The 14,608-nt window shown below is 41.8% G+C and overlaps 1 protein-coding gene across 2 annotated transcripts in view; it reads right to left on the reverse strand.

The window, feature by feature from the left end:
- The window catches only part of BTAF1 (B-TFIID TATA-box binding protein associated factor 1), a 43,712-nt gene extending 36,787 nt beyond the window's left edge, over positions 1–6,925 (reverse strand). For both annotated transcript variants that reach the window (XM_058421536.1, XM_040071113.2), the window contains exon 1: positions 6,633–6,925. In XM_058421536.1, the coding sequence (XP_058277519.1) occupies positions 6,633–6,646 (14 nt within the window). In that variant the 5' untranslated portion in view covers positions 6,647–6,925. The remainder of the gene's footprint in view (positions 1–6,632) is intronic.
- Between the last annotated feature and the right edge of the window lie 7,683 nt (positions 6,926–14,608).

A 14,608-nucleotide genomic window follows, 5' to 3' on the forward strand; every position in this document is an offset into this window, starting at 1 on the left:
GAGTATGGTAGAGCCTGAACTGGAAGGGTAGCATTGAAAAAGTTGGCCATGATCAGCAGTGCTAGTTGGTTTGTTTTTTAAATTAAAGCTTTCAGTCCAAGTTTCATTAAGAATGAGGGAAAAAAAAAATTAATAAATATATATATATATATATAATCTCCAAACAAATTAGTTTTGAGTACCTGCAGTTCAAAAAGTTTCCAAAGTTCTGACAAGGTTTTCATTCTCAGAACAAACTAGCAGCCTATAAACAAGTTATTAAAGCCAAAGAGACTAAGCTTTCTGGTGGCACCGGGTTCTCTGCTTCTCATGCTAGACAGTGCTGTGGGCAGGGCAACAAGTGCCTTACATTCCCAGAAGTGTGCAGCAATGTGGTACAGCGAGATGCTCTACCATCCAGATAAAATTTTGAATGATTTTATGAAATACTTCAACTCTGTTAAGAAAATTGTTCTAAGCCTATAGAAGACACAACTAAACAAAAGAAATACAAGGAGTACTTTGGGGAAGAAAAATACTAAAACCAGAAAGATTTATAAATTATTATGAAAAATCATTGTAAATTACTAAGAAAATTTGAATACCAATGCGTGCTAAAAATTAATTACCTCTCTAAAACTACTTCTGCACTTAACTGCTGAAATCAGAACTTAAAAATACAACATTCTTTGCTTTTAACTCATAAACAGTGGCTTAGATCCTTCCGTCACCTTCCAATCCTGTGTCAACCACATCTCATCAACAGGACAGCAACCACACACAACTTCAATATGAATTCATGCTGTGTGAGCTCAGCACAAAGCACTACCTTGCTCAAAGAGGTAGATAATTTCTCCCTATCATTTCAAAATTTGAGATTTTTCTAGTCCCTGTTGAAGTATATCAGAAAGACACGACCGAGAGCAACAATTCAAAGTTCTTATGAACTTTTACTCAACAATTTTTTCTTCTAAGAAACACCTTTTACACTGACATTCGAGATGCTTCACTACAGAGGAGCCACTGTAGCTAAGTGGTGCATTCTCCAGGTTCCACAGTGATTCCATCTTTTGGTTTTCTTCCACCAGTTTTGCACATTCAGCATTAAACCAAGTTAGACGTGACCCCCACCCAGGCACAGGAGGCAAATGCTGCAAAAATGACCTGTTCTGTTCTTCATGATAATCTGTAGTTCTTGCTGCTGCCCCCAAACAGAGGGCTGATCTCCATTTGAAAGGACAGTTGTCATACTATTTACAGTGAACCTTATGGCACTCCTGTGGAAACAGGACCTGGATTTGAAAGCCCTTCAGCTCCAGAGACATTAGAAAGCTAGCAGCTGGATAACTAATGTCAAGATACAGGTGTAAGCAACAGCTTCTTCAAAATGTTTGCAAAAGAACACATGTGCAGCTGCATTGTATCCAGATCCCAACTGTCCCAGTGTAAGTGTTGCAACTGGGCTGGGTCCCCACAGGACTTCATATTATGAAACTTCCAATTTGCTGCTTTCAATGAGTGGAGGGAGGCCTAAAAGGGACAGTGAACTGATCACTGCTCTCCATGAAACTATGTTTGGACTTTACATCTCTGTGCCCCAGCATGTTAAACTCTCCTGAGAGCAATCTCTAATAGTAAAGGCCATCTGGTATGAACACCTTGTAACTACCTCAGCATATCCTCCAACTCATTAAAATTGTGTGACTGAACAAAAAATCCTTAGTGGCATAGTCCCTGGAACAGTAATGTCAAGCTCTGCCTAGAGCTCTTTGAAAAGCTGCTAGCTAGCACCCATCAGAAAGCAAGGGAATCCTCTTAGGACTTGCTATTTTCAACATCCAGAAAACTTCCTCCCAGGCACTATTTCTTAATACAGAAATAGCCCAGACACTTTGAAAACATCCCTAAATTAAACTTTAGACTTGACAAGGGTGAAATTCAACCTAAGTTTTGATGGAGTCTGAGCTTTTCTTGTTGACCTGACAGTCCTCTGCTGTCGCTTCATAATTTGGTCGAATCCCAGCTTGGTCAGCTCTAAACACTCAGTCACATGAACAGTTAAGTAATCAAATAAGCAACTTTCAAATACACAATCAGACAGTAAGAGAAAAAAACCCCACTCAACAGAATTCTGAACAAAACCCAGAAGTGTGATCATACACAAAGAATGGATTGGGATTTTACTTCTCCTAGGTGTGTAAACAGTTACGAAGGTGGAACTGTGGGCAGTGAAGAAATCTTGTTTCCGACACAGCAGCTGAAGGAACATTGGAATGAAACAACAGCTCCATGAGTACACCAGATCACAGTATTATACACCATACATGGAAGCCAAACAAATGCTAAAATTAATCCCATATGGATTGTATATTTCATGGGTGACCTACAACTTTATGCAGTACAAGCTTTACTTGTAAACTATTATATGTTTCTACAAGTAGCAATGCACCCCAAAATGTGACCAATTACATTACAAAACCTGTGAGTAAGAATTGCAAGTTGAAGCAGCTGTCAGGACAGATTAATACAACACGTGTATTGGTAAGTGACAAAGTGAGCACCTCGGTGACTAATCAAATTCCATCTACTGGAGCAGGCTGGCATTCTTATCAGCACGCCATCCTGGCTTTCAATTTTCACTTCAGTCCATTAGAAAAGTGTGTCTGAGAAACTGAGAGCTCTATCTCTTTTGGGCAGCAGTGCACATGCTAGCTCTGCTTCCTCCCTTCCCATGACCGTATCAGCCCACCCACAAAGAGCAGCACAGAAGGCAGTCCACTGTTCTGGTCTTCAAGTTAATCTCCACCAACAAGGGAAGAGTTACATTATTCTTCCCCCCTTTTGAGTCTGAACTCCCATAGGCACATTGGTTGTAGAACATCTATTCTAATGTTTTGGGCACAGGCCTTTAAGCAGTAGTGAACACATACTTTCTCAGGTTAACGCCTGCTTTTTATGCAAGAGCAGCCATGAAGTAATAGCTTCCACAGAAGCTAAAAGCTGAATTCTGTACAGAGGAAGTCTGTGATAACATAAAAAAAAATCTGAAATATATACAGTTCACATAGGAGATTTTTTTATGCAGTATTCAATTTAAAATGTTACATAAGTAATGATGCCAGCCAGCGCAGCCACTTGTTCTTGGGAAGTCACAGCCCTACAATTCAAAAGCTGAGAGCAATGCATGAGGCATCCTTAGTTCACAGGAACTTTAGTCTCACATCCTTCTGACACTATTTAAAAATAAAAACTAGGTTCCTAATCTACATATTACCAGTCATACACAAATGCAAGTAAACAAACTCACTGAAAACTCTAGAAAACAGTTTAAAGTTTAGAAATCAAATTAATCTTATACAGATCGAATCAAGAATGGGCTGCAAGAGCAGCAAATGATGCTCTCTATATTTCTGTAAGCAACTGTCTTGAACATACCCTGAAGAGGCTGTCTTTTAAGATAGTTCAGGGAGAACTTAAAGGATGTATCAACTAAAATGAAAAGTTTACTCTTAATGCACCTTACCAGCTTCCTAGTCTGGTTACATTTTAAAATGTAATCAAATCAGTTCTCCTTCATACTGCAAAGGCACTCACAAACAGGACAAAGGCATTAACACCTGGGTGCTGGACTAACACACAGCGCCTTTGAGCACATTAAAGAAACTGTAAAGAAGTTTTATTAGATACTGAAGGACTATCATCATTTTATTACCTACTGAAACTCTACCATCCTCAGTAACCTATGAGTTGTCATCCACTTGGAAGTGTTACTTTTCCTTCTGAAGTATCCCAAAAGATCACTAGTGAGCCACTGCAATTGTTCACTTGGATCATGCACTTTGCAGGAATGAAGCTGAAGCAAAACATTTCACTTCCTTTTTTCCTTCTCAGTTCCACTATCAAAAGCATTGGTTACTTTAATTGGCTATGCAAACATTATACTACTTCATTCGTACTAAGATTGGTGACAGAAGCTAGGGCCTACCAAATCAGTTTGCACATTCACAGAAGGAATATCAACCCTCCAACCCAGCCATCCCTACTTCTGGAGGATGGCATTCATCAGTCTCTTCAGCATAAAACTACCAAAGAGATGAACATTCATCAGTCTCTTCAGCATAAAACTACCAAAGAGATGAACACAGACCATGCAGATACTCTGCAACATCTTTTGGCATGAGGTATCTACTGTTTCGCTTTATGACTGTTTTCTAGAGCATCAACACAGGAATGTTTTATGGAAGGAGGTTTTCAATCCATGTAACATAAACCGCAGATTTAAATATCAGACTTTTATGTCAATAGGTTACAACTAGTTTCAATTTTTTAAAGATGACCTTACTAATAACAAAGCTGCAAATTCCCAATCTAATTTGGAGGTATTTCAAAGCATTCCCTATGTTTGCTTGGATCTCCTTGAACAGACCAAAGTTTTGAGAAGGGCTTTCAGTTGGCCAAAGAGCAAAAACTAAACTTTCCTGGGAAAACAACCACCTGATAATTTACTGTTTTGAGAATGTATAACTACTCTAACCCCCATTTCCAAAAGAATTGCTCCAATATAGAACTACTCCTAATGAAATTATTGTTAATATTAATGCTTGGTATGTACTCCACAATGACTGTGGGCTTTGGAGAAAGATTCATTTGAGTCAGCTTCTTCCTCACTCTCCAAGCTTGTATATGTAGGAGGCATTCAACAATGAAATATTATGATAGTCCATAAAAAGAGTAACTGTAACTACCTTGAGGAAAAGTGGAATTAGAACAGAAGCTGAACCAACTAAGCCTTACAAAAATATCTACATGGTTGTATACACAAGTGCACAAACAATTATCTGTAATATGTCTCAAAGGAAAGAACCTTTTAAGTTCAATGTTCTGAAGTAAAAGGTGAAGAAAGGTATCTTTATTTACAAAAGCAGCAGTGACACTGTATCAGTGTTCCTATGGTCCAGCAACAGAAAGGAAACTCCATTTATCAGGAGCTGCTGTCTAACTTCAAAGGGACACAGACAGGCTTTGCTCTATTAAAAAGAAGCACAATGCCAAATTTACGCATTATCACTTCTTACAATTATAAAACATTGGTGTTCACCAGGAATAGTCAAGATGTTACAGCACTCCAAAATGAGTATACTTTTATCTAAGTTACATGTGAAGCTGAAACAATTCTGCACCAACTCACCAGTATTACCTTTACTGAAGTTGTACACCTTGTGTTCAATTGTATAACATTCAGATACTAAAACTATAATCTCAACCAATATAGAACACCATTATTAACACACCAACTTTTAACGTTTCACACTGAATCTTAGAATGAGCCATACCTAGTTTTCTTTTCAGTTCCCAAAAGGTGTTAACTAAATCTTTGCACTGCTGCTTTCCACTAAAGCAGCTTTGGTAACTGAAATGGAAACCAGCCTCTAGAGCAGACACAGCCCCAGCACACAGCTGAAAAGCTCTATCTTGATATTCCAGTTAGCCCCCATATCACATGTACATTAGCAAAGTTGGTTAAGCAGACTGACCAGACCTAATGTAATTAGAGGACTCCCCTACTTCACACGACGACTTATTTTAATGTACAAAGTAATCTTGTTACAGCAATCCTTACTACTTCCATGTTCTTCTGGACAGATTCGGGGGACAAGAAAAAGCCCCAACACACATTTAACAAGTTGATTAAAAAAAAAAAAAAAAAAAAAAAAGTGGAATAAAACAAAGGGATATTTTGTAGAAACTGCCAATCTTAAAATAAAACACCTGCTACTAGAATTCTTAAAAGGTGCACTGCTGCCATTAATTTTGATGAAGAATGGATTTCCATTATAAATGTACACACCTTTGCTTTGCTACATAGATTTGTAAACTATTCACACACACCTACTGAAACAGAATTTACTTCTGTGATAGCACTTTGGAAGTAGAGCTACTACCAACACGTGACTTGGAGCTAATCTAGCATAAGCTTAATTTGGATTTATGGTTTCCTTTCAATTATCCTGTTAGGAAGCTTAACCTGCCCATTTCACACACATTAAAAAAAAAAAAAAAAAAAATCAGGAATTTGTGCTCAGCATTTTTTATAAAACAGCTGTGTTAAGACACACCTCTGTATCAGTGAACGCTTTAAACGCAGGCACACCCCAGAGCACATGTGTGCAAGCAGATACTGCCCAACATTTTGAGGCAGAGCCAGAATACAGTGATCACTTTTCTCCATGAAAGCCTGTTTTATTTTGGTTACTTTACAACTAAGGGTTCTGAAAAGCAAAAACGGTTTCTCGTCAGTTTTGGGTACTCAATACCCTAACTTCCTATTCCCTAGCAGTTTAACCACCCTAGGAAACACTGGCCAGCAAAACGAAGGTGTCGAATTCAGGAAGAAGTCCGAGACGCCCCGGGCAGAGCCCCTGCGGCCCGAGGAAGGGGGGGGGCACTCCAGGCCAGGAAGCAAACCCAGGCGCCAGAGCACGCAGCCACCCCCAGACCCCAGCGGGGCGGCCGCGACGAGGTCTCCGCAGGCTCCCGAAGCAAAAGGAGATGGAAAGCGGGCACCCCTCCTCCCCCCCGCACCCAGGCCACACGGGAGCGCCGGGTCGCCGCTGTCGGCCCTACTTCCCCCATTCTTCCCAGCTCCCACCGACCTGGAGACGGCCATGGCCGCCCGGAGCCGGGCCTGGCTGACGGCGGGCGGCGGGACGGGGGGGCCGGGGTGCTGGCCGGGCGGAGGGCGCTGGGCCTCGCTCGGGCCTGGGGCGCCGCACCCGGCCTCGGCCCCACCGGCGATCCGCGGGCAGCGCCGGAGCGCGGCAGAGGCCGGCGGCGGTCGGAGTGTCGCTCCCCCAGGCGGGGCGGCGGCGGCGTGGACGGGAGCGGCGAAGGACCCTCAGAGTGCGGGTTAAAGCCTCGATTCCCCCATCACCGGGGCGAAGCCCAATGCCTGGTTTTATATGAGCAGCCATCTTGTATTTATTCCCTTCCTCCATGAGAGCCGCTTCCTGATTGGCAAGAGCGCCCAGCCGCAGCCAATAGCGGGAGGGCTTCTAAGAGCAAGGAGGGCGGGAGCGCGCAGCGCCCGCACTGAGCAGGATCGGCCATGGAGCCCGCCGGGGCGGCTGGGGGGGCGCCGGCCTCTGCCGGGACCTTCCATCTGCAGGGCGATGGTGGGGGCGAACTCAAAGAAGAGCGCCCCGATCCCGCACCCCGAGGGGAGAAGAGGAACACGAGAACGCGGAATAAAGCCTTTTCCTTCCACGTCCACTGGGTGGTCGCCCTTCTGCCCCGCCACCACCGCGGGAGAGGGCTGTCGGTATTCGCCGAACCAACGCCGCATCCCCCTCTTGCCGAGATCCGCCGCCCATCGGCCATGCCTGGCGCTGCGGCGCGAAGCCGCTGCCCGTGGGACTACAGCTCCCGGCATGCCCCACGGTGTCGCCGGGCCCGGTCGGGCGGCCCCGCCGTCCTTGCAGGCGAGCCATCTCCGGAGCCCCCGCTCTGAGGGGTGGTTGTAGCACACCAGGGTGGTACCGCAGAGGGCTTATGGCACACGAGGGTGGGAATACACAAGGGTTTATAGCCATCGTCAGCCCCACCAGGCAGCGACGGGGCGACTGGCCCGGCCCTTTCACGGCGCCTCCGTGAGGGGCCACATTCTTTCCCGCTCTCTGTCCCGCCTGGGACAGCGGCCCGTCCTCCCAGCCCGGCGGGCCCCGGGCGATTCTGAAAGATCCCTGGAATGCGGCCCGGCAGTGCCCCTTTTTCCGGGCGGGCACACCAGGCTCCCAAGTGCTCGTTATCAGTTTCCATCAGATCCAGATTAAGAAATTAGCCTTCGACTAATCATTTAAATTAATGGTCCCAGACTGGTACATAAAGTTAGCTGACGTACGTAACCTTTCATGTGACAATTTGGAAACAAAAGAATAGATTTTTCTTTCCTGTGATGGCATAAACTTGGATAAACACATGAATTTGCATAACGCTGTATGATAAAGTTTTCCTCTGAAGCCCATTGTCGTGAAAGCGTTCCCATACCCAACCCTTCTAGAGGGAGTTCTGCTCACCCCAGAGAGTTAACTCTTCATGTATGGACTCATTTATTCTGTCCCCACGAGCACATATTCCAAACAAACATTCTAATGCTGTCTGCATTAGACGGTTCTATAAAGACACCGGGATATAATGCTTCAATCTATCCTTATCCATGCAGGTCCAGCCTATACGTCAGCCTTTCACAAAGTGTGACCAGGGTCCCACCCACAGGTGCCTGTCTCTGCTCCTGCCCTGTGGTGGGAGCACTGTGGCAGCTGGAAACTGGCATTAAAGTGGCCCCAAACACTGTCAGTGTGAGTCAGCCTGAGGCCTCTGAGCACAGAGTGTGGCCAGAGCAAACCACAGACCTGTTTCTCGGTGGCAGACATGGTTTTGTCACAGTGCAACACTCAACGATCCAGGTAATGCCTTCTATCTGTCATGGCTCTGGTGCAGTAACTACCTTTAAATAGCTCTGTATACCTGCTCTGGCTGAATACACACGAAAAGTACAGTGGGTTTAGCTGGAAGCCAAGAGCCTCTTACCACAGTACTCCAAAAACTCCCCACGCGTTCCCTTCTGCCATCCCATGCCCTCGTGTTGCAGGTGCACCTGCCTGGGTCCTTGACCACGATCCCAGGTACATGCCTGCTCCTGTCCCGTGTTTGACTTAGCTGGGCATGGGGAGGGAAGCAGGGAATTGGGGCAGGGAGAGGCAAGGAGCAGGCTGAGGGCGGGGATATTTTTTCTTGTATGTTTGATGCTGTTGACATGGATGTATAGCAAACATCCCTGATAGTATTTCCGTGTTTGTTCAGCCAGGAATCAGCAGTCATCCTGTCCTGCTGTGGGGATTATTGAAGTGATCTTCAGGTGATATTTCCAATTCTAACATCCTGTTTCCTCTTAGGTTCTTTAAAAACAGTTTAAGTAGCAGTCAAGGCAGAGGGCGCATCAAACATCCAGTAAAATTTGTTTTGAACAGCTCCTACCTGATAAAAGTAAGTGCAGAGAAAATATTGGTGGTGGGTCATATGCACTGAGTACTTGCTGAAATTACGATAAACCGCACTTCCAGCAAAACAATCTGCAAAAGAGAATGATCTGTTATAGTAGGCATTCAAACACAATTCATTCAAGTATCACACCATATATATTTGTATTTTGATGTGAGACTATCATTACTTAACTATCCACTTGTATCTTCTGCTCAATCCTTTGCCTACACCCTATGAAAACTAATTCTTTGTCCATGCATCTGTTCAGTGGCTCTGTAAGCCACACCAACTTTGTTTGCTTTTTTTTTTTGTTTGACCTATTTTTCAAGGAGTACCTATATACTTTCTTCCTTCTTCTCCTGTTAAAAGAATCCCCCCTGAAAATCTGTTGTATGCTAGTATATGCTCTCCAACCTGCTCCTAAATTAAATAAAACTCAGTAATTTCACTCCTTTGCTATGTCTTAGTGCAGTACTTTCTGCATTCATCTCCACTGTTTTTATTTTGATTTCTTCCTCCTGCCAACTGCGTTCACCTGTGAACTCTTGTTGCTCGGGCTGCAGATTCACGGCTACAGCGGCTCGGGTACATGCCCTATTGGCTGCCAGAGCCCAGGCAAAAAGTGCAGCCTCCAAGTGCTCCAGCTGTGCAAATAGCAGATGACAGAGGCACTGTTTTCCTGGTGGAATCCCTCCTGATTAGACCTGACATAGCATCATCTTTTACATGTTCTGGACTTTTAGAAGACTAGCTTCCAGTTAGCTTTTTGTGTCCTGAAGCTTTGTAGATTTGTATTGCTCAGGATCCCATCAGCCTCTCTGTAGTGATAGGTATAACATTTGCTGTCTTCAAATCTGACAAAAAAAGATTATTTTCATAATAACTTGCACGTATTTTAGTGTCTATATTATTTGATTTCCAAATTCCCTTGGAAATCTTGTCTGAAGACAAGCTAATCTTAGAAGCTTGCCCCTGCTTAGCAGTTTGCTTAGACAGATTCTCTGCTGGTGTCTTAATCACTATCATTATTTTGATAATCTGGGGAAAAGTTTCTCTGAGATATATTTATGCAGTACAAACTTATGCAGGTAAATCGTGCAGCTTCTCTGCAACGTGTATTTCTTAATAATGATTTCTGCTCTGAGGTCTGCAAACTAACTAGATGTCTTGTAGACTATTTCTAGCATTTCAACTTTAAAAGTTTTATTGTTTTTATATATTTAACTGTTTCTTCTTCAGGTATTATTGAATCTTCCTTGTTTTTATTTGACATCTCTGTAGGTTAGGCCCCTCTCTACTAGTGTTGTTAAAATCAGAGTTCTGGTTGCTGAAGGACTTTTTCCTTGAGTAATCTCTTGTTTCTTGCTGTCTCTTGCTCTTCTGCTTGATTTTTATTTATAGGTATATTTATTTTTAATCGTCTAAGCTTCACTAGTTTCCATGCCAACTGTCATGGCTTTTAAACATCCTATTTTTACTCCAAGGAGGTTTTTTTAGTAGCTGCACAACCTTCTCAAAAGCCTCTTAATAAAAAGTCAGCTTGTTCATGGCCTTCCTTTTAAGTTCTTCACAATAAGTGCTGGTGGCTGGAGGCTGGATGCTGGCTGATAGCTCTTGTAGTTTAAAAACACTCCAGAGATACCAATGAAGTGCTGGATTCTGAGAGACAAATCAGGGCAAAGCATTGCCACCCACAACATGCAGCAGCAACATTTTTTAAAAATGTTTGATGGGCTTCAATTTCTCAACATCAAACAGGATTGCAATAACCACTAGGTAGCGAAAACCACCACCATCTAAAAGATTACCAATGTCACCAAAGCTGTGTAATTATATCATTAGAGTTCATTACCTCTGAACATATTTAACATTGTCAATTTGAGACAATTTTCCTGAATGAGAGGCTCATGATATGACAAATAGAGAGGAAAAACTTGTGATTCTCTTCTTGTGATTTTCTCCTCTCTGATTTTACCTCATGAGATGACACAGACTTGTTCAGAAGCGTTGCTTCTTGCCCATCTCCATTTTAAACATATTCTGATCAATCTTGTTGTACGAGGTTGTACAAGGTTGTACAACCACCTTGTTTTTGTTAGCTATGGGCTCTTAATTTCTTCAGCATTTAGTTCCGTGATCCTGGAATTCTCATTTTCTAACTCAGCTCTACTTTCCACCCTATCTTCTAACACAGGAAGACAAAATTACTGATATCCTTTGGAAACCTTTTATGTACAAAAAACTGTAAGTTTCTTAGTTTTGTCTAGCAGTTATCCATGCTATCCCAAGTTAAAGAAATATTTTATAGTTTGGGTAGTTTATTGTTCCTGTGGCATTTTTAGGAAATGGTATTATCTATCCATTTCATACAGTTAGTCTTTTTTTTCCAAACAAACTGTTATGTTTACATTTAAGGACTCCCTCATTTGACCTCTCTGTGCATGGAATGACACCACTTTCTATGTCAAGAAAGTAACTAAAGTAAATTTACATTCAGTAAATAAACTTTATACTGAAGTATTAAGGGATTAACAGTCATAACTTCCATAGACAATTGCATTTATAATAATACCTGCTCTCTCACTAACATTTAAAATAGCAGAGATCTCCACTTATACATAGAAATATATATATGTTTATAAAGACATATACCTACATTTATACATAGATATACATACATATATAAAAATTAATTTAGTATTTCATATCCAGAAAGAAAACTGAAGGGGAGAAAAGCTCATGTCAAGCGTATAATTGGGCTTGTTGCGATCAAGGTAACAGACACAAATGAGCCAGTCAGAGTTAAAGGGAAAGGGAAATAATGAGGTCAAACTCTTCCTATAATTCTGCAGGTCTTTCCACATAGGTCTGTGGAAAAATCTAGCATGAAAATAACATCAGAGAAACTACTAGAGACCTTCTACAGAGTTTTTCTATTATCTAAAGTTGTGTGGTTTTAAGGGCTTTTTTCTTTATTTAATTTCAGGAATCTGATTGTTCTTTATTTTTTCATGACCGAATGCAAGAGGGACATTAGTCTGTGCAGTTAAAAAAAAAAAAAAAAAAGTGCATATAATTCCAGTGTGCACAAACTGAATACAAAGAGCATAAATAGAAAAGTACCTCTGTCATCAGGGACATAAGGATTCAGAAACACTATAATGCTGAGTAAACAAGGCCAGAGGTTTCACATCTAGTCCAGCTCTTTCCAAAAGCTGTTGCTTTTCAAAGATAAAAAAGAAAGCTAATCTGTGGCCATCGTCACAAGTTTTGCAGCAGTTAATGAAGTTTCAATTTGATTTAAAAACAAGTCTGGTGCACGCACCCTTTGCTCTCTATATATTTTAACCCCTATATTTAAGAGCTGGAAAGCAATAACAGTTTTTCTTTTACTTTAATTTGCAAATATTGTTTCTCAGAATGTATTTTAGGCCTATGAACGATTTCCAGCATTTAGTGTGAATATCAGAATTGCCCATTTACTGCATACCAGAATTGCTATTGAATATTTACAACATGATGTTGATACCAGGATGTGATGGTCCCAGTTTTCATCTGAAGTGTGCAGACAAGGATCAATCAGCCCTAGCATTTGGATATACCAGTTTTTATATATATATATATATATATATATATATTCAAATTTACTTTGTGCTTCTCAAAGATGGACTGAGATGATTAGCTGTTAACAATAGTTTGATTTCTGTTTTCTTCTCCTAAAAGAGTTAATTTTGTTTTATGGACTTTTGTTTGGTAGTATAACTCTGAAAGTAAAAACTTCTTTCTGTTTATGTTAGAAGAGGCCCTTTGAAGAACTACATGGGGAACATCCTCATCTGTAACAACTTTATCAGGTTTATCTGTGTTGAGGGGTTCTTTCATCTTCCTTTGTGGAACATTCAGTCCTGAGTGTTCCTCATAAAGGAATAGATGTCTCCTGCTTTGAGTGTGACTCTGTATTGACTTGCTTGCTGTACTTCTTAGAGAGTTACTTCAGATTTGTTTGTTACACTTTAACTAATTTATAACTGGAAGTTTTGTGTGATGGGTACAGCAATAGCAACATGATAGAGTGTTTTAATGCTGCCCTGAAAGTGTGAAATAAGACAGGTATGTAGTTGTAATAGACAAATTGAATTTTATTCTTGGGTTCCTCAAATGATGGGATTCTTGATACCCAGTAAAAACTGAGCTTGTTTTCATTGTGGAATGGGTTTGTGGAGTAGTTTCTTACTTGATTGTCTGAAATTCTAATTGGATTCTACACGGACTATCTTCAGGATATTATACTACACATAGACTAGATTTAAAGCTTAGAGAGAAGCCTTAATTAGGTTTAAGATCCCACATGACTTTTCTGTAGGATTAGAGGTCTGAGTGCTCCTGTATTTTTTTGATAACTGTTATTTACATCAGCTCACACAAAGCCACAGGCACAGCTTAGAAGACCCAGATAAGAAGTTGCCAGGAACTCCTCCTCCAGCATGTGCCCTCTTTATACCCAGTAATCTTTCACCAGCTTTTTACACATGCACCTTTTGCACGTTTCTTCCCTCACACTGGTGACTCTCCACCTGACCCTTGAATTTTCATTGTCCCTCCCTCTTCATTTTTTTAAAAAAACGTTTCTTTTCATGTCCTTCCCCCGCAACCCCTGCATTGTCTTCTTAGGACAAAGAATCAAGTTGCTTCCTCACCTGGTTCCTTTTTGTTGTCTGTTTTTCTGGCTCCCCGGAAGAGGAAGAAAGGGAGTTGCTGGTTCGGTAATTGCTGTCCACTGGAACCAGTAAGGTGCAATCTGGCGACAACTGGAGCAAGTAAGAGTCAGCCTGGAGAGGAAACAAGCTCTAGAGGTTGGTGACAGCATGGAAGCTATTTGCTTTTTTTGTTTGCACATGCATTTTAAATAAATTGCACTTCACAGCAGCCAGGGATTCATATCCCCTTGCTAAACCCCAGACAGGGAATACCTTCCTTCTTTTCTCAGCACTGAGCAGGTTCTTAGGCCACAAATGACCTTTGGGTGCCTGCATTTCTGGATGCTTCACATAAAACATTATAAGAAAGAATTGATCTTCTTTGAGAAGATGCTGCTCAGGACACTGAACTCCTGCTCCCAGCACACTGGTTGTAGAAGTGCACCCCAAAAATTTGAAGGGTAACACATCACTGATCATTTCTGCGCATGCAAAGAGAAAGCTTGCAGCTTGGTAGCAGTTACTGCAGAGGCAAATAAACAGAGAAGGATCCAAATTACACTTGTGACTCCTTGTAGGTAATTTATACTTTTTGCCTCATCTGAAAGAAAAAACAGATGCAAACCTTTCTAGCCCTTTTATAGGTAACTTCTTCACACAGAAAACTAAAAGTTGTACATTGCAGATTTCTACATCTAAATTTAGTTGTATCCTTGTGTTCTGGTTTTCTGTTGGAGCTGACCTGTCATTTTCCCAAGCCATTCTTGGGAATAAGCCTTCTGCACAGAGCTCATGTGAACTTTCAGTGTTTCTCAGGAATCCCCTGAACATCTCCTAACTCAGGATGATCATAGCTCAGGGCAAGCAGGTGAAGGCTTCACCATCTGATAAAA

This window comes from Hirundo rustica, chromosome 8 (assembly GCF_015227805.2).
Source record: "Hirundo rustica isolate bHirRus1 chromosome 8, bHirRus1.pri.v3, whole genome shotgun sequence".
Lineage (NCBI taxonomy): Eukaryota > Metazoa > Chordata > Aves > Passeriformes > Hirundinidae > Hirundo > Hirundo rustica.